Source organism: Nerophis lumbriciformis, linkage group LG19 (assembly GCF_033978685.3).
Source record: "Nerophis lumbriciformis linkage group LG19, RoL_Nlum_v2.1, whole genome shotgun sequence".
Lineage (NCBI taxonomy): Eukaryota > Metazoa > Chordata > Actinopteri > Syngnathiformes > Syngnathidae > Nerophis > Nerophis lumbriciformis.
Window position 1 is genome coordinate 21864485 of NC_084566.2, and position 19640 is coordinate 21884124.

Genomic DNA, 19640 nt, shown 5'->3' on the forward strand with positions numbered 1-19640 from the left:
TATTCTCGCTGCTCCTTGGCGAGGCGCGACACACTGCCAGTCCGTCATCACGGTAAATACCAAGGTTCGGACTGGCAGTGTGTCGCGCCTCGCCAAGGAGCAGTTGTCTTCAATCGCAAAACGACATCTTTAAAATTCATTTGAGGGATAAAACTGAAAAAAAAAAATTAGAATTATTTTTATTTTGCCCCTGGATGATTGGGACGTTTCAGGTAATTTTACGATGTTTTGTTTTTGTTTCAGAGAAAATAACTGGGAAATGGACTTACGATTTGACCTGTAAGGAAAACATACTTACAATTTGACATGTAAGGAAAACATGCATTAGTAAAGATTTGCCTAATTATTTAGACTTTGAAAGTTTGATATCTCCAATGTCGTGTCCATCCATCAAAAGCCCAGGACGTTGTGAAGTTTGGTAGTCATCGTTATGAATAATATGATACGCTGTATTTACAATATTTGAGGGATAGCCTTTTATGTTTTGATAACCCATCGACACATCCATTTTCTACCGCTTGCTCCTGTTTTTGTCTGGTTGCATTACTATTTTGACCATTTTTACTTTCCGTAGCTCTCTCAGGAAAGGGGTTGTGGGTAATGTAGTATTATACGCAGGCACGTGTGTTCTTTTAGCTACCTAATTCAGTACAATCATGGCGGGTTTGGAGCTTCTGTCTGACCAAGGCTACCGCCTGGATGGAAGAAAAGCCCCTGAACTCCGTAAGGTTCAGGCCCGCATGGGTGTGTTCGCCCAGGCCGATGGTTCCGCGTATATAGAGCAGGGAAACACCAAAGCTTTGGCTGTTGTGTACGGTCCACATGAAGTAAGTAGCACTGGAAGTTAGCTAAATGCTAACCTAGCACCAAATTTGTAATGTACCGGTACTTGATGTCAACAACAGTATTTTGGAAAGTGAACTTCAAAACATCATAGCTCCCTTATTTGTCATAAATGCATGAAATAAAAAGTAAATGGATTAGTTGAATAACCCGAAGAAAACCACTTAATGTAAAAAAGTGATAATGTTTTACTTATTTTTAAAAGTTAAAGTTAAAGTACCAATGATTGTCACACACACACTAGGTGTGGCGAGATTATTCTCTGCATTTGACCCATCACCCTTGATCACCCCCTGGGAGGTGAGGGGGGCAGTGGGCAGCAGCGGTGGCCGCGCCCGGGAATCATTTTGGTGATTTAACCCCCAATTCCAACCCTTGATGCTGAGTGCCAAGCAGGGAGGTAATGGGTCCCATTTTTATAGTCTTTGGTATGACTCGGCCGGGGTTTGAACTCACAACCTACCGATCTCAGGGCGGACACTCTAACCACTATAATTAAGTTGCACCGTGTCATTTACCACAAAAAAAGCTCTTAACGTCAATATTTCCTGGATATATATTATTTTTAAAAACATGACCAACTGTTATTTAGAGCAAATAATTGTGCATTACAATTTTTTTTAATTCAAGAAAAAGTAATATGTTTTTTACTGGTGCACAAAATGAACCGTGCATGAACATCACCTTGTTCAAAGAACAAAACCAACACAGTGCATGAACTCCACAACAAACTACACACCTTGCACACATTACCATGAATTGATTAACGTGGACCCCGAATTAAACAAGTTGAAAAACGTATTCGGGTGTTACCATTTAGTGGTCAATTGTACGGAATATGTACTGTACTGTGTAAGCTGTACTGTTTCATATAATGTATTATCTTCCTTTGCAATCTGCTAGTAAAAATTGAAATCGATCAATCAAAAAACCTGCAAATCAGATGTAAAATTAGGGGGAACATTGTTGGGTGCATAATACACTGATAGGGAGAAGTTTTTATTTACACGATAAGTCGGATGTGTCTTTACCTCCGCCGAACCCCTGAGGCCGACTCACCAAACCTCTAGGGTTCGATCAAACCCAGGTTAAGAACGACTGATATATATATATATATATACATATATATATATATATATATATATATATATATATATATATAATAACACTAGTACAGTGGTTCTTAACCTGGGTTCGATTGAACCCTAGAGGTTCGGTGAGTCGGCCTCAGGGGTTCGGTGGAGCCTCCGCCACGGAGGTAAAGACACATCCGACTTATCGTGTAAATAAAAACTTCTCCCTATCGGCGTATTATGGATACCCCAAACAATGTTTCCTCTAAATTTCCATCTGATTTGCAGGTTGTTTGACTGATCGATTGAAACTTTTACTAGCAGATTGCAAAGGAAGATAATACATTATCACAGTACAGCACATATTCCGTACAATTGACCACTAAATGGTAACACCCGAATAAGCTTTTTAACGTGTTTAAGTCGGGGTCCACGTTAATCAATTCATGGTAATATGTGTAACTTGTTGTGAGTTCATGCACTGTGTTGGTTTTTTTCTTTGAACAAGGTGATGTTCATGCACGGTTCATTTTGTGCACCAGTAAAAAAAACATAACTTTTTCTTGAATTTGAAGAAAAAAAACATTTTATTTTTCACTAAAGAAGGGTTCGGTGAATGTGCATATGAAACTGCTGGGGTTCAGTACCTCCAACAAGGTTAAGAACCACTGCACTAGTATTAATAAGTAAAGAGATATTTACTTATCTTCGTGTATATTTCTTTGCGGTCTTGTGACGTAAAATTTTAGCATAGTGATTTTTTCGTCGCCTTCATATCGACCCAAAAGTTTCAATGCCAAGGCACTTCTGGGATATGTGAACTACATCATCAACCTATGCGCCTGCCGATTGGCACATAATTAACCCCACACAGAGAAAACGACGACGCACATCGCAAACCACCTCAAAGTGGGCGCTCACAAGACGCCGCTGCAATGGAGATAAGTAGGGTCAGCGGCCGATTGTCACGTACCTATAAGTTGTGGCTAAATAGATCTGGTCTTCAATGTTCAATGTATGTAATTTAAATTGTTATCAAATTGTGAACACATTTGAAGTATCATTCCACTCGCCTCCAAAGTCATGCACTAAATTGGCCCTAGTGTGTGAATGGGAATGTTTGTCTTGCGTATATACTGTATGTGTGTAAATATGTATATATATGTGTGTGTATATATATATATATTGTGTGTATATACATATACTGTATATATACATATGTGTGTGTGTGTATGTGTGTGTGTGTATATCTATCTTATCTATCCATCTATATATCTATATATATATCTCTCTATCCAGGCAGCACGGTGGAAGAGGGGTTACTGCATCTGCCTCACAATACGAAGGTCCTGAGTAGTCGTGAGTTCAATCCCGGCCTCGGGATCTTTCTGTGTGGAGTTTGCATGTTCTCCCCGTGACTGCGTGGGTTCCCTCCGGGTACTCCGGCTTCCTCCCACCTCCAAAGACATGCACCTGGGGATAGGTTGATTGGCAACACTAAATTGACCCTAGTGTGTGAATGTGAGTGTGAATGTTGTCTGTCTATCTGTGTTGGCCCTGCGATGAGGTGGCGACTTGTCCAGGGTGTACACTGCCTTCCCCCCGATTGTAGCTGAGATAGGCTCCAGCGCCCCCCGCGACCCCGATGGGAGTAAGCGGTAGAAAATGGATGGATGGATGGATATATGTCTATCCGACCATCCATCCATTTTCTACAGCTTGTCCCTTTCGGGGTCGCGGGGGGTGGTGGAGCCTATCTCAGCTGCATTCGGGCAGAAGGCGGGGTACACCCTGGACAAGTTGCCACCTCATCACAGGGCCAACACAGATAGACAGACAACATTCACACTAGGGCCAATTTAGTGTTGCCAATCAACCTATCACCTGGTGCATGTTTTTGGAGGTGGGAGGAAGCCGGACTACCCAGAGGGAACCCACACAGTCACGGGGAGAACATGCAAACTCCACACAGAAAGATCCCGAGCCCGGGATTGAACTCACGCTCGGTAATCATTTGGTGATTTAACCCCCAATTCCAACCCTTGATGCTGAGTGCCAAGCAGGGAGGCAATGGGTCCCATTTTTAATCTTTGGTGTGACTCGGCCAGGGTTTGAAATCACGACCTTCCAGTCTCAGGGCGGACACCCTATTCAAGGCTGTAATTGCACTACCTCAAATATTGCCCTATGCAACTTTTTTATTTTATTTTTTTTTTTTTTTAAATATTGCATAGTTTGCATTTTACCGTTATAAAAAAGTTATTATTGACAAAAACTTGAAATCAATAGATAGAGATGAAGGTTTTAAGTGTGTTTTAAAGTGTGTCCTTTTTGGATCCTAAGAGTAAGTATGTATAGTCATATCACTATGTATAGTATAGTCAATCTTAAACTTACACAAGGGTTAAACTGACCATGTTGCCCTTTTAGATGCGAGGCTCCCGCAGTCGGACCCTTCACGATCGGGCTGTCATCAATTGCCAGTACAGCATGGCCACCTTCAGCACGTCGGAGAGGAAGAGGAGGCCACATGGCGATCGCAAGTCCACCGAGATGAGTCTTCACCTCAAGCAGACCTTCGAAGCCGCTGTGCTGACCCAGCTCTACCCACGCTCCCAAATAGACATTTATGTCAAGGTAAGAACTAGAGATGACCGATAAATGCTTTAAAATGTAATATCGGAAATTATCGGTATCGTTTTTTTTATTATCGGTATCGTTTTTGTGTTTTTGTTTTTTTATTTTTTTTATTAAATCAACATAAAACACAAGATACACTTACAATTAGTGCACCAACCCAAAAAACCTCCCTCCCCCATTTACACTCATTCACACAAAAGGGTTGTTTCTTTCTGTTATTAATATTCTGGTTCCTACATTATATATCAATATATATCAATACAGTCTGCAAGGGATACAGTCCGTAAGCACACATGATTGTGTGTGCTGCTGGTCCACTAATAGTACTAACCTTTAACAGTTAATTTTACTCATTTTCATTAATTACTTGTTTCTATGTAACTGTTTTTATATTGTTTTACTTTCTTTTTTATTCAAGAAAATGTTTTTAATTAATTTATCTTATTTTATTTTATTAATTTTAAAAAAAAGGACCTTATCTTCACCATATCAGGTTGTCCAAATTAGGCATAATAATGTGTTAATTCCACGACTGTATATATCGGTATCGGTTGGTATCGGTAATTAAGAGTTGGACAAAATCGGAATATCGGATATCAGAAAAAAAGCCATTATCGGACATCCCTAGTAACTGCAATGGTCTTATTGCTTTTATAGTAAAATTATATTTTCGTCTTGATTCAGATTCTACAGTCAGATGGAGGAAACTACAGCGTCTGCGTCAACGCCGCCACCCTTGCCATCATCGACGCCGGCATCCCCATGTTGGACTACGTATGTGCTTGCACCGTCGGCTTTGTGGACGAAACGCCCCTTGCAGATCTTTGCTACGCCGAGGAAAGTGGTGGGGTTAGCTCTCTGGCTTTGGCGCTGCTGCCCCGAAGCGGGCAGATTGCTCTACTGCAAATGGACGCCCGACTGCATCAGGACCACTTGGAAACCATGATCGATACCGCCATGACGGCTTGCAAAGGCATGAGCAAGGTGCTGGACCAGGTGGTGCGTCAACACCTCCAAGAAGTCTCACTGATATCACAAATATCACAAATATAGTTCAACTTGTTGATCAATTTATGACCAAATACATTTGTACAATATTGTGTATATGTGATGATTAAACACGTTTTCCATAATTTTTCCTTTTCCTTGTGACATAACTAAAGGTTTAAAATTCCTTCTGTATCTGTTTTGCAAGAAGTTAAGGTCTCTCATCAGAATCATGAAATTGTTTATATTTTTATCAGATCCTCACTACCTGTTTTCTTTACTGTAAGCAGAGAAAATTAATAACAGTATAGGGGTGGGCCAAAGGAAAGACAAACTAAATAAATACATACAGTGGGTTGAGGGGACCCTTTGAGGTAGTTTTAGGGTGTCCCCAGCTCAATGACATAGGTACCGGTAATAGTAATGGACCCTTATTGGGTTTATTTGAATACTAAGTTACGTTAAAATTGATATTAGACATGTGGGCCCATAGATATAAATAGCATAGCTTCTCCTGCAGCTTAGCTACATTTGATCGAGAGTAACTTGTAGCTTAGCTTACTACATTTTCCAAGTCGCTTGCCCGTCACTGCCAATGAGTATTTTATTGAAATACCATTTTTGGTTTAATAAACAACAGTAAGCTTTTAAAAAATAAAAAATCTATAAAATCTTGTTTTGTATACTATAAAAATATATACATATATGTTTGCTATTCATGTAAAACCAATATAGTTAGTATAGCCTCGGTTCTTTGCTGGGTTGCAACACTCCATATCCGTATTTTCTTTAATGCAAATGTAAATATGTTTTCACTTTTTGAAAACCAATAGTAATCTTATTTTTATAGACTTAGTATTTGTTTTCAACATAACCGGAAGTTTCTGCCTCGGCGAGAATTCCGGAAGTTAATGCCCGACATGTAAAACGGAAGTAGGTCCGCCATTTAATGTTTCCGGTTGAAACAAGGAACAACATCAAGGTGCGGCTTTAATGAATTAATGGCAACATTTCCTTCGTTCTGGTCGCCATTTAGATTCGGAAAAGGCACGTCTGTATACGTATTTTTTAAACAACACATATTCTGTAACTATTTACAGTCGTTTTGTGTTAGCGCTTTAAAGATGTATTGAAGCTAGTTATATGGCTAATGGCTAACTCAGCTGTCAACAGCGGCATGAATTGCTAGTACATACCCAAACGCATTTAACATGCTGTTTATTAAATGTGGATATCCAATATTTAAGTTATGCATTTGTCTCTCTGCAGGACTTGGAGAGCAAGAATTCATCGAAAATTAACAAGATGGGGCTTTTATCTGATCCCAACAGAAGACAGGCAGTGATTCGCCTGCTCACACGCCTCAATGCTCCAATATGGTGTGTTTATGGTCTCTATAAAACATCAAATGTCCACCATTACATTTGCTCATTTTTTACCCCTCTCTCATCTTCCAGTCTTGTGTGCTACTTGGCGGGTGTCGCTTGGTTCATGGGTTTAGCATTCGAGCCCTTCACCCTGCGCACCTACATGTCAGAGAATGCCATGGGTTCCACCATGGTGGAGGAGCACTTCCCAGCCGGAGAGAGGGCTCTGGTCACGGCAAGGGAGTTTGCGGCACATAAGAAAAAACAAGAGTAAGATGCACCTAATGCACCCATGGCTGAAGACATTATGTTTGGTGCTATGGTGACTAACTACTGGAATGTATTTGTGTGCAGTGGGATGCCTGTGAACTGGCTGGTGAAGACCATGCAGGATCGAGGCCTGGAAGTCTTCACACAGACATTTTCTCGCACTCTCCCATTCCCGGATGAAAACAAAGAGCGATTTGTAATTCAACTTTTCTTGCTCATCTTTTGCATAGCTGCTGTTTGTCCTGAGCCGTCCTTTGTCCATCCTTCCCGTCAAGATGGTGAAAGGCACAAACGTGTACGGCATCCTTCGGGCACCTCGAGCACCACGGACCGAAGCCCTGGTGCTGACAGCTCCCTGCAGCCCAGGCTACGCCAACAACCAGGCTGTAGGGCTGCTGCTCGTTTTGGCACAGTACTTCAGAAGTAAGTTTTTGGAAGTGTATAAATATCATTTGAAACACTGTATTAAAGTCTAAGTCTCTGCAGTAGCTGTTTGTCAAAATCATATTTTCAAATCAAACTTTTCACCAAAAGAAAATTGAAGGATAGGAAAAACAATGTCCAAAACAATTTTAATTTAAAAAAATAAACAAGATTAATGCATCCAAAAAAAGGCAAGCAACAAACAATTCATGTGCCTCTCCCATTTCAGTAAAAAAAAATGTGTCAGTTAGCGACAGCCACTTTAAAAAGTCCTCCTAATGTGCCTAAATAAAACAGAATGTGTACCTAGTTTAGACCTACATTGTATTGGTTGTATTATTAATGTACAACATTTATTAACGTGGCCACCACATATTAGAATTTTTGTATGTAAAAAAAGGTTTGGACAGCCCTGGCATATTACAACTAATCAGTGGTGGCCTAAGACTTTTGTACTGTGCTTAATGTACATTACAGTGCAAATCATTCTTCTCCCTCCAATAGACCAGGTGTACTGGGCCAAGGACATCATCTTTCTGGTCAATGAACACGATTTGATCGGCATGCAGGCCTGGCTGGAAGGCTACCACCACACTAACACTACAGGTGACCCTCTCATGCACTCGTCATGTAGTAGAGGTGTGTTGTTTTTTTTTTTACTTTTTACTTTTCCATCTAGGAATGGACTGGTCCCCACTTCAAGGCCGGGCCGGTTCCATCCAGGCAGCCCTGTCTCTGGAGCTCAGCTCTGATGTGGTGACCAGTTTGGACATTGTGCTGGAGGGACTCAACGGGCAGCTTCCCAATCTGGACCTTACCAACCTCTTCTACGCTTTCTGTCAGAAAATTGGGGTCCTTTGCACCATTCAAGGAAAGGTAAACACATTGAGACCGCATTACTATTTATGATTTTAATTTTATATTTTTGTGATATCATAAAATAGAATACTCTGTAAAGCGTATCTGCCCAAGGTGCCAGTATTTCCAATTGTGAACTTTTAGTTTCTACAGTACCGCATTTTTCGGAGTACAAGTTGCTCCGGAGTATAAGTCGCACCGGCTGAAAATGCATAATAAAGAAGGAAAAAAACATATATAAGTCGCATTTTTGGGGGAAATTTATTTGATGAAAGCCAACACTAAGAATAGACATTTGAAAGGCAATTTGAAATAAATAAAGAATAGTGAACAACAGGCTGAATAAGTGTACGTTATATGAGGCATAAATAACCAACTGAGAACGTGCCTGGTATGTTAACGTAACATATTATGGTAAGAGTCATTCAAATAACTATAACATATAGAACATGCTATACGTTTACCAAACAATCTGTCACTCCTAATCGCTAAATCCCATGAAATCTTATACGTCTAGTCTCTTACGTGAATGAGCTAAATAATATTATTTGATGTTTTACGGTAATGTGTTAATAATTTCACACATAAGTCGCTCCTGAGTATAAGTCGCACCCCCGGCCAAACTATGAAAAAAACTGCGACTTATAGTCCGAAAAATATGGTAGGTTTTGGTTTTAATATTTTTCTTCTATTAAACTCTCTCTCTCTATATATATATATATATATATATATATATATATATATATATATATATATATAAAATCACTCAATATCTTTGTGTATGTTATGTAGTATTCATTTAAATATGTGTAATTTACATTAAATGTCTTTTTATTTATAAATGTTTTAGGGTTTCCCCTAGATTCGCACCGCCACGCATATAGTGGCAGCGTGGCTAGGGGTGTGGTTATTATGACATCATCGCATATGACATGCTCATTTTGATTTGCAAGAAGATGGATGGATGATGCATATATTTTCTTTAAAAAGGCTAAACAAATGTTTTCTGTATATTTAAAAACATTAATAATATTGCTCTTTTTTTTTCCTATATCAGAATCACAATTAGCTTTAACACAAGGAATTTGACTTGGTAGACTGTGATCTCTTTGTCAATGCAGTTTGAATTGTTTATTGTAAAAGATAAAACAGGCTACACTTTATTCTGCTCTCCCTGAATGTTGCAATTGAGTTTGCCAAATATGTAAACGGTCCTTTTGAATTAGATTTGAAAAACATAAATCTAGGAGTTTTGTTGATATTCTTCACAATGAAGTCACTTTAAAACTAGCCACACTAAAGGAATTACATTATATATATACACATGAAGTGCACATGCATGTAGGAATAATGTTATATGAATAATATAATTTGGAATAAACTGAAAAAAGCAATACAATTGTGCAGGATGAAGGTTGAGCTCTAATGCCATTAGCTTATTGCTAACTTACAATGGACTAGCTCTTAGACAAGCTAACGCAAATTAGCTTGGCCAATCGCTAATTCATATATATGGGCAATTTTCAGTCTCAAATGAAGCTAACATGCATATTTTTGGAATGTGGGAGGAAACTGGAGTGCCCGGACAAAACCCACCCACACACGCACGGTGACAGAGGTTCGAAGACGCACATGGCGTAAAGTCAGACGTTATTGTCAGTAGTAATGTTAAATGATTGAGGGTAGTTTGCACTGGCTTGAATAAGAAATGCATTCATTTGCTTAAAATACATTTTATCTTCAACCTTCTCTCCTTACTTTTGCCGGGTGTCAACTTGTTTACGTGCGTGACCAAAATAAAGCAATGAGGAACATTTTTGTGATATTTGAGCTGTTTTTCAAACTTATTATAGCCAACAGTAAATAAATAATATACTATATACGGTATATCCATTTATACAATATATCACTTAAATGTGTTTTCATGTTAAAAAAACAGAGAGAGTTTCAATTCCCACCTCCGGAAGAACTTTGAACATGTCACGAGGGAGGTGCTGGACATTGAGTCCGAGTGGACCATGTTCCGCACCTCTATTGTCGAGGCGGCTGATTGGAGTTGTGGCCGCAGGGTAGTTGGTGCCTGTCGTGGCGGTAATCCTAGAACCCGTTGGTGGACACCGGCGGTGAGGGATGCCGTCAAGCTGAAGAAGGAGTCCTATCGGGTTCTTTTGGCTCATGGGACTCCTGAGGCAGCGGACAGGTACCGACAGGCCAAGCGGTGTGCGGCTTCAGCGGTCGCGGAGGCAAAAACTCGGACATGGGAGGAGTTCGGGGAAGCCATGGAAAACGACTTCCGGACGGCTTCGAAGCGATTCTGGACCACCATCCACCGCCTCAGGAAGGGGAAGCAGTGCACTACCAACACCGTGTATGGTGCGGATGGTGTTCTGCTGACCTCGACTGCGGAAGTTGTGGATCGGTGGAGGGAATACTTCGAAGACCTCCTCAATCCCACCAACACGTCTTCCTATGAGGAAGCAGTGCCTGAGGAATCTGTGGTGGGCTCTCCTATTTCTGGGGCTGAGGTTGCTGAGGTAGTTAAAAAGCTCCTCGGTGGCAAGGCCCCGGGGGTGGATGAGATCCGCCCGGAGTTCCTTAAGGCTCTGGATGCTGTAGGGCTGTCTTGGTTGACAAGACTCTGCAGCATCGCGTGGACATCAGGGGCAGTACCTCTGGATTGGCAGACCGGGGTGGTGGTTCCTCTCTTTAAAAAGGGGAACCGGAGGGTGTGTTCTAACTATCGTGGGATCACACTCCTCAGCCTTCCCGGTAAGGTCTATTCAGGTGTACTGGAGAGGAGGCTACGCCGGATAGTCGAACCTCGGATTCAGGAGGAACAGTGTGGTTTTCGTCCTGGTCGTGGAACTGTGGACCAGCTCTATACTCTCGGCAGGGTCCTTGAGGGTGCATGGGAGTTTGCCCAACCAGTCTACATGTGCTTTGTGGATTTGGAGAAGGCATTCGACCGTGTCCCTCGGGAAGTCCTGTGGGGAGTGCTCAGAGAGTATGGGGTTTCGGACTGTCTGATTGTGGCGGTCCGCTCCCTGTATGATCAGTGTCAGAGCTTGGTTCGCATTGCCGGCAGTAAGTCGGACACGTTTCCGGTGAGGGTTGGACTCCGCCAAGGCTGCCCTTTGTCACCGATTCTGTTCATAACTTTTATGGACAGAATTTCTAGGCGCAGTCAAGGCGTTGAGGGGATCCGGTTTGGTGGCTGCAGGATTAGGTCTCTGCTTTTTGCAGATGATTTGGTCCTGATGGCTTCATCTGGCCAGGATCTTCAGCTCTCACTGGATCGGTTCGCAGCCGAGTGTGAAGCGACTGGGATGAGAATCAGCACCTCCAAGTCCGAGTCCATGGTTCTCGCCCGGAAAAGGGTGGAGTGCCATCTCCGGGTTGGGGAGGAGATCTTGCCCCAAGTGGAGGAGTTCAAGTACCTTGGAGTCTTGTTCACGAGTGAGGGAAGAGTGGATCGTGAGATCGACAGGCGGATCGGTGCGGCGTCTTCAGTAATGCGGACGCTGTATCGATCCGTTGTGGTGAAGAAGGAGCTGAGCCGGAAGGCAAAGCTCTCAATTTACCGGTCGATCTACGTTCCCATCTTCACCTATGGTCATGAGCTTTGGGTTATGACCGAAAAGACAAGATCACGGGTACAAGCGGCCGAAATGAGTTTCCTCCGCCGGGTGGCGGGGCTCTCCCTTAGAGATAGGGTGAGAAGCTCTGTCATCCGGGGGGAGCTCAAAGTAAAGCCGCTGCTCCTCCACATCGAGAGGAGCCAGATGAGGTGGTTCGGGTATCTGGTCAGGATGCCACCCGAGCGCCTCCCTAAGGAGGTGTTTAGGGCATGTCCGACCGGTAGGAGGCCACGAGGAAGACCCAGCACACGTTGAGAAGACTATGTCTCCCGGCTGGCCTGGGAACGCCTCGGGATCCCCCGGGAGGAGCTGGACGAAGTGGCTGGGGAGAGGGAAGTCTGGGCTTCCCTGCTTAGGCTGCTGCCCCCGCGACCCGACCTCGGATAAGCGGAAGAAGATGGATGGATGGATGGATGTTAAAAAAAACGAACAAAAAGATATATATTTTTCTAGCGTAGTAACACATCGGCATGCTTCGATATTAGCCGTAAAAGCTAACTACGGCAAGAGATAAGCTAGCCTCTACGACAACACGAAAGGCGTTTGAGTTTTTAATGCACAACACATTGCGATAAGACACCAATCTGTACTGACTGAAAAACATGAACAATCATATTACTGTATCTGTAATGTGTTAGCCCACATTTCATGTTTTGTTTGTACACCACGAGCCAGACAGCGTATGTGCTGTACCCACCTGTACTGCGTGTATCATGATCAATATAAAGTGTGACTCACTCGATGGACAGTTGTCTCTCTGGTCCAGCTGGCCAGGGACGTTTTTTTTCTTGTTTATTTTAGTAAACACTCCATTTATTTAGAAATAGCTTGGCTTCAAATTTCACATTTTGCAGCCGTGATTCACTTTCACCTCCAACTTCTCACTCTTCTTCCGTGCTTGCTTCTATAAGCAGTAGCTCATCCTCCCTATGGTTAGCTTCAAAAAGATAAGGTTATGAATTTTAATTTGTCGAAAAATAGTCTTTTTCAATGTTTGTTACCGAAACTGCCATGATTAGAGGACACACACACACACACACACCTTTGTTTCCGGAAGTATAAACACACATTTGTTGCCATAAGTCAGACATGTGCTACTATGGAAACGGAAATAAATGCACAGAGGAATCGGTTCTGGCAAGGACTAAAATTACCAATATACAGTAAATATTGTACATATGACATATTGTTATGAAAGTGCTGTTACTACATTATATATATACTTGCAGTGTGTATACAAAATGTTGGAGAGTTTTGTAGTTGTGTTAAGAGGGCTTTGAAAGCTAAAACAGTTACTCATTTTCCGCATCTTCCAAGCGTTTTTTATCATCTTTAAATTCCCCCCCAAAAAAGACATGTGTTCTTGTCTCTCATAAAGATTGTGAACGATAGGCAAAATTCCAAAATAATGTGCAGTTCCAATCAAAAATATATATTTATTGTAATTGATCATTGAAAATTGATAATAATTTTGCTTTGTCTAATTTCTTAGTCTAATTGATTCCACTGAGTCACCCTCAAAACGATTTGCACACACTGTCCTTTTAAAAGTTTAATATGCGTCTCTATCAGATCTAATCAAATGAGGTTGTGAAGTATTATTTATAATAATGCATGTTTTATTCCGGTGTGTCAAATGTTGTGTATTAGCTGCAGAGGAACGACTGGGACAGTGCTTCAGGCTACAGCCACGCCGTGCAGACTTTGATGCTGATGGTGCTTAAGCAGGCCAGCGGGCGGCCCTGGGGCGACCACGGTCTCTTCCTGCGCTACCACATCGAGGCCGCCACCATCAAAGGCATCAACAGCTTCCGTCAGTACAAGACGGACGCCACTACCGTCGGCAGGTGTTTAATATTCCATCCCTTATTCCCCTTCATCTCTGAAGACTGACTCACTGTGTTTTCTTTTTGGTGCTAGGCTCTTGGAGGGAATGTACCGCAAGCTCAACAACCTGCTGGAGCGACTGCACCAGTCATACTTCTTCTACCTGCTGCCTTCCCTCTCTCATTTTGTCTCCATTGGTTACTACATGCCAGCATTTGGTCTGCTGGCTGTCATCCTGCTGCTGCGTGTATCCTTTCTGCAAGCTTTCAACACAAACAACATGTATGCTCTTTAGTCCTTGACCCATTACCACAAAGGCATTGGATCTGTGGGTGCAACTGTCCGCTGCGCCTCCAGCTTCAGAAGACGGCGTGGCTGATGCGGAGCAGGTTACTTTCCCCTTACTAGTCTGTACTTTACCATCCAAAGGCACTACTTTGATTTACATGTACCCGCCATAAACAGGCCAGTCCTGGTGTGCTGTCTGTGATGACCCCTCTGGTGATCAGCCACCTGACAGGAGCGGCACTCTATGCACTGCCAATCCGCTTCCAGGAGATGGCAGTAGAGCACTTCCCCGTGTCAGAGACTGAGGCCGTGGTGCTGACGGCCATCGCTGTTTACACTGCAGGCCTGGCTTTGCCTCATAACACACACAGGTAACTTCACAATATGAGACGACACATCTGTTTCAAAATACGCTCTCATACTTCTGTCAATACACTGAATGTAAACAAGTAGACAAAATGAAGACCAAAAAGGGACTAAATGTAACTTTTTGGGGATTATGTAAATAGATGTGTATATATATATATATATATATATATATATATATATATATATATATATATATATATATATATATAATATATATATATATAATTTATATATATATATATATACACATTTTTTTATATATATAAAATATATATATATATATATATAAAATATATACATAAAATAATATATATGGATATATATATTTTTATTTTTTTTTAAATTATATTATTATTTATTATATTTTATTATATATATATATATATATATATATATATATACGCACACAATATTAAGGTTGTACGGTATACCGGTATTGGTATAGTACCGTGATACTAATGAATCATTTTCGGTACTATATCGTCTCTGAAACTTACCGGTCCCGCACTCGAGACGTGCATGTTCGGTAGCACACAATCACAGAGTACTTACAGACAGTCTGTAGACAGAAAAGGGAGAACGGACGCATTTTGGCTTAAAAACTAATGATAAAGGTAACAATGAAATATCTTTGGTCAGAGGGTATTCAAGATTGCCATGAAATATTTAACTATTAGTGAGCCATGGTGTGCAGGCCGCAGTTACACTTAATTATGGAGTCCAGGCGAGGGCCACAAAATCTAGACCTGCGCGCCGCAAATGGCCCACAAATGTTCGAACCCTGATTGAGAGGAAGAACATAAAGCAATACAGTGCTCCTCTTAGTGCTTGTCGAAAGAGTTCAGTCCTGCCAATGGTGTCCACTTCCTGTGTTGATCAGGTTGGTGTCGGGTGAGGGTACAGAGCAGGGTTGGAGAGTCCTCAAGCTGGTGGCTCTGTTGTACCTGGCTGTCCTGCTGGGCTGCACCGCCCTCATCAACTTCTCTCTCGGCTTCATTCTGGCCCTCACGATGGTGCCCGTGGCCGCTGTGGTCACGCCACACGTCCCCAAGTACAACACTTGAGCGTCACTAACTTAAAAATCCAAAGTGTTTCTTTAAAGCTCATTCTGTCTCTTCTGTGTGCTCAGACTGCTGACAGCCTTCATCATGGTGCTTTTAAGCCCCGCCTGCACGCTGCTTTTTTCAGTCTTCATCTTCCAGGAGCTCCAAGAGATGCCGCTTAGCTTCCAGGACGGCTGGATGCTCTTCCTGTCGGTCATCTCGCAGGGCATCCTGGACCACTCGCTCTACGGCTCGCTGGTCTTCCCACTGGTCTCCCTGATGATCTATCCCTGCTGGCTACTCTTCTGGAACATTCTTTTCTGGAAATAGACTTGAGGACAACCTCTGAGGTGATCTCAGGTTCTTCTCCCTACATCAACAATACACTGGAGGCATGGCCTGTATTGAATTATTTTCATTCATTTTTATTTGGGACGGGTATAATTATTTAGTCTGTTACTGACCCAGTCTTGAAGCAATGGAGGAAAAATAATGCACTACTTGGCTGCAACCAGCAGAGGCGCTGTGTAGTCAGTGTCCACTAGTTAAATAAAATGAAAAAAAAAACGTAGAAAATACTTAGTATTTTCTGCTTTCTAACATTTATTTAAATGTAATTCTTATTTATTTACTTTTCTGACTGATTATAGTAACATGAGGCTCTATAAATAAATTACATTGATTTGGTTTTTAAAAAATTAACTTAATTACATCAATAATTACAAAATAATTTAAATCAAGCTTACTTTCTGCAATGTAAGTTGTTAAAATTTGGTTCAAATATAACAGAATAATTTTGTAAATATATATAGTTTCTGCCTCGAGATAAATTATATTAAATCAATAATTTATTTGTTTTGATAAATAAAAATGGACAATTAAGTTCTTGTAATTGTTATTTCAGATTTAATTTCAATCAATTTTTAAATGTTCATTCTTTTTTTACTAACAAAACTTTGTTAATAAAAAAATTAGCTTGCATCAATAAACCAAAGGTAATGTTGGGAAGCTTTTTTTTTGGAAAAATACTGCACTATTTTTATTTTGACGGTAGGAAGTACAGTTTGACAAAACTGTATGTTGTATACTAGTTTAGATAAGTTATTCTACATTTTGTGAATTGAAATGTTTGCAAGTATTTGCCAGTTAAACAGCTGAACATTGCAGACAGAAATGAGGTTGTTAATGTTACATTGTGTTTATTCAGCTAATGTCATATTTTTTTACATGTACTGAAAACATCATTCCATTGCTGTCACAACTCAGAGGGACTAAAATCAAATCAGCGACTAAACTGTACATCAATTATGCCTTATTTAAAAAAAATTAACCCCAATAAAAAATACATTTTAAAAAGCACTTGACCCTGTAAACGTCCTCTCTCTCTCTCGCTCTCGACCACTGCCAACTTCACAGTTTTGCCCACAACGGAAATTTAATATCTGCACATATCTTATTAATCAGCACCTCCCCTCCAATAAATATTAGGCCCTCTTTCAAATGAACACATTGGCTGAATTGAAAATTGTCATGTCCATGAAAATGTCCAAACACGTGTGTGTGTGTGTGCATCATGCTACAGTGCTTCAAGTGTTTTGAACAGCCAATCAGCTGCCAGGACTCTCAGTGCACTTGACAATCATTGTAAGAGTGGACAACATGGATGGTAGAATTAGCACAGCAGTGTGTGTATGTGACCAGACGATGGCGCTGATGGGCGGTCAACTGCTGCTGTTGTTGTTGCTGCTGCTGCTGCTGCTGCTTAAAGCCGGCTCGCCTCGGTCTTTCATCCTTACTTTCTCCTGTAGGAAAAGGTTGAAAGTGACAGAAACTTAGATGAGAGAAGTTGCTGACTTTGTACCTGCTGCATGGCGTCAGGTTTGGCTGTAGCGCAGATTTCACAGCCGGGACGAGAAGGCTTGTTGATGAAAGTGCATGAGGGACACGCCCACTCCTTCTACAGGAACACACAATGATGGAGGATAGCTTAGCATCAGCTACAAATGTGTTCATTTTAGTGGTGATTAGTGTTTTTGGTTACCTGTGTTCTAGTAGGCTGGTTAACTAGCTGTAGATTGCCCATGTCATGAACAACCTGCAGGTCAGCTGGTTTATCGCCTGCCCCGCTTTCTGCAGGACAGATAAATAAATATTGCAGTGAACACAAACATCCATAGACCCTGTGAAATCACTGCTGCCTTGCCTAAGAGTTTACAAGTCAATCATGTGTTTTATCAGAAGTCATATTCATAATTATTCATGTGACACTTTCTCATTTTGGATCAGTTACATGATGTAGTTCATGTCAAAAAGTATTCATTTGCATAAATGATACGTAGTGATACCTTATTGCTGCATGAGTCTTTATATACTACTGTATCTACTGTGTGGTTCACAAACTCCATTGTTTGGACCTTACCATGGTTTTCGGTTCAGTGTACATGTTACTGTTTTAACACCCAGAAAAGCATATTTTGCCATGTTTTTGTTCAATCATATTGTTAACGATACCCATCATCCATCGGTGAGCTCGGCCGATGCGATGACATGTATGAACTGTACATTTTTCAATTCATAGTGAGGGCTATGGCAGTATAGCAATATTTAAACCCGTCCTTTATTCTCTTTCATGACATACAATTGAGTAAAATAAAGGCATTAGTTGTTATTGTGTACTATCTACTACTCACTGAAATTATTTTTGCCCTCAAAGTCTGGCTAGAGCAGAGATGGGCAAACTACGGCCCGTTGATCCCTTTAATCCGACCCGCCAAATATTAATACAGAATTGAGCAAAGATCTGTTTTGATAATCGCCACAATAAAACTGATACTAGACTTTGAGGCACTGGCAACAAAGTGTGATCAACAACACTGCTGCCACTAAAAGAGAATGCACTACCATGAGCAAATGCAACGACATTTTGTTCTTATCTGTACTGCAAAGTTCAAATTTGAACGACAATAAAAGGAAGTCTAAGTCTTAATTAACCCTTTAATACCATTTGTATGTTTCTTTGATGTTGTGTTATATTGTTAAAAATGAATGTATTATGATTAAAATAGCCCATGTTTGATAAGCTTACTATTAGTTCCAACAGATATGATATGCTTTGAAATACATATCATATCTCGCCCGGCCCCTCTGTCAATTTTTAAAAGCCAACAAGGCCCCTGAGCTAGGTAGATCTTCTCTAAACTGAATATATATATATACAGGTAAAAGCCAGTAAATTAGAATATTTTGAAAAACTTGATTTATTTCAGTAATTGCATTCAAAAGGTGTAACTTGTACATTATATTTATTCATTGCACACAGACTGATGCATTCAAATGTTTATTTCATTTAATTTTGATGATTTGAAGTGGCAACAAATGAAAATCCAAAATTCCGTGTGTCACAAAATTAGAATATTACTTAAGGCTAATACAAAAAAGGGATTTTTAGAAATGTTGGCCAACTGAAAAGTATGAAAATGAAAAATATGAGCATGTACAATACTCAATACTTGGTTGGAGCTCCTTTTGCCTCAATTACTGCGTTAATGCGGCGTGGCATGGAGTCGATGAGTTTCTGGCACTGCTCAGGTGTTATGAGAGCCCAGGTTGCTCTGATAGTGGCCTTCAACTCTTCTGCGTTTTTGGGTCTGGCATTCTGCATCTTCCTTTTCACAATACCCCACAGATTTTCTATGGGGCTAAGGTCAGGGGAGTTGGCGGGCCAATTTAGAACAGAAATACCATGGTCCGTAAACCAGGCACGGGTAGATTTTGCGCTGTGTGCAGGCGCCAAGTCCTGTTGGAACTTGAAATCTCCATCTCCATAGAGCAGGTCAGCAGCAGGAAGCATGAAGTGCTCTAAAACTTGCTGGTAGACGGCTGCGTTGACCCTGGATCTCAGGAAACAGAGTGGACCGACACCAGCAGATGACATGGCACCCCAAACCATCACTGATGGTGGAAACTTTACACTAGACTTCAGGCAACGTGGATCCTGTGCCTCTCCTGTCTTCC

At 41.1% G+C, this 19640-nt stretch overlaps 3 protein-coding genes across 4 annotated transcripts in view; 2 read left to right on the top strand and 1 right to left on the bottom strand.

The window, feature by feature from the left end:
* The first annotated feature begins 604 nt into the window (after positions 1–604).
* Positions 605–5689, top strand: exosc4 (exosome component 4). Its single transcript, XM_061979886.2, has 3 exons — positions 605–827; positions 4347–4553; positions 5241–5689. Exons 1-3 carry the CDS (start codon positions 657–659, stop codon positions 5607–5609), a joined length of 747 nt encoding a protein of 248 aa, XP_061835870.1. The 5' UTR covers positions 605–656; the 3' UTR covers positions 5610–5689.
* A 764-nt stretch (positions 5690–6453) lies between these two features.
* On the top strand, positions 6454–16985 carry gpaa1 (glycosylphosphatidylinositol anchor attachment 1). 2 transcript variants are annotated; one of them, XM_072915205.1, is made up of 13 exons: positions 6454–6590; positions 6813–6922; positions 7001–7180; positions 7265–7376; positions 7456–7603; positions 8108–8209; positions 8283–8479; positions 13750–13946; positions 14020–14173; positions 14244–14315; positions 14392–14585; positions 15464–15634; positions 15713–16985. In XM_072915205.1, the coding sequence occupies exons 2-13, from the start codon at positions 6849–6851 to the stop codon at positions 15954–15956; spliced, it is 1845 nt and encodes a 614-aa protein (XP_072771306.1). In that variant the 5' UTR covers positions 6454–6590; positions 6813–6848; the 3' UTR covers positions 15957–16985. The 2 variants fall into 2 exon arrangements, with proteins under 2 accessions (XP_072771306.1, XP_061835293.1); XM_061979309.2 differs by having other exon boundaries at positions 6498–6525.
* The window catches only part of sharpin (SHANK-associated RH domain interacting protein), a 14435-nt gene continuing 11600 nt past the window's right edge, over positions 16806–19640 (bottom strand). Inside the window, exons 7-9 of the mRNA XM_061979311.2 lie at positions 17668–17756; positions 17488–17583; positions 16806–17428 (exon numbers count right to left, since the gene is read on the bottom strand). Of these exons, the coding sequence (XP_061835295.1) occupies positions 17348–17428; positions 17488–17583; positions 17668–17756 (266 nt within the window). The 3' untranslated portion in view covers positions 16806–17347. The remainder of the gene's footprint in view (positions 17429–17487; positions 17584–17667; positions 17757–19640) is intronic.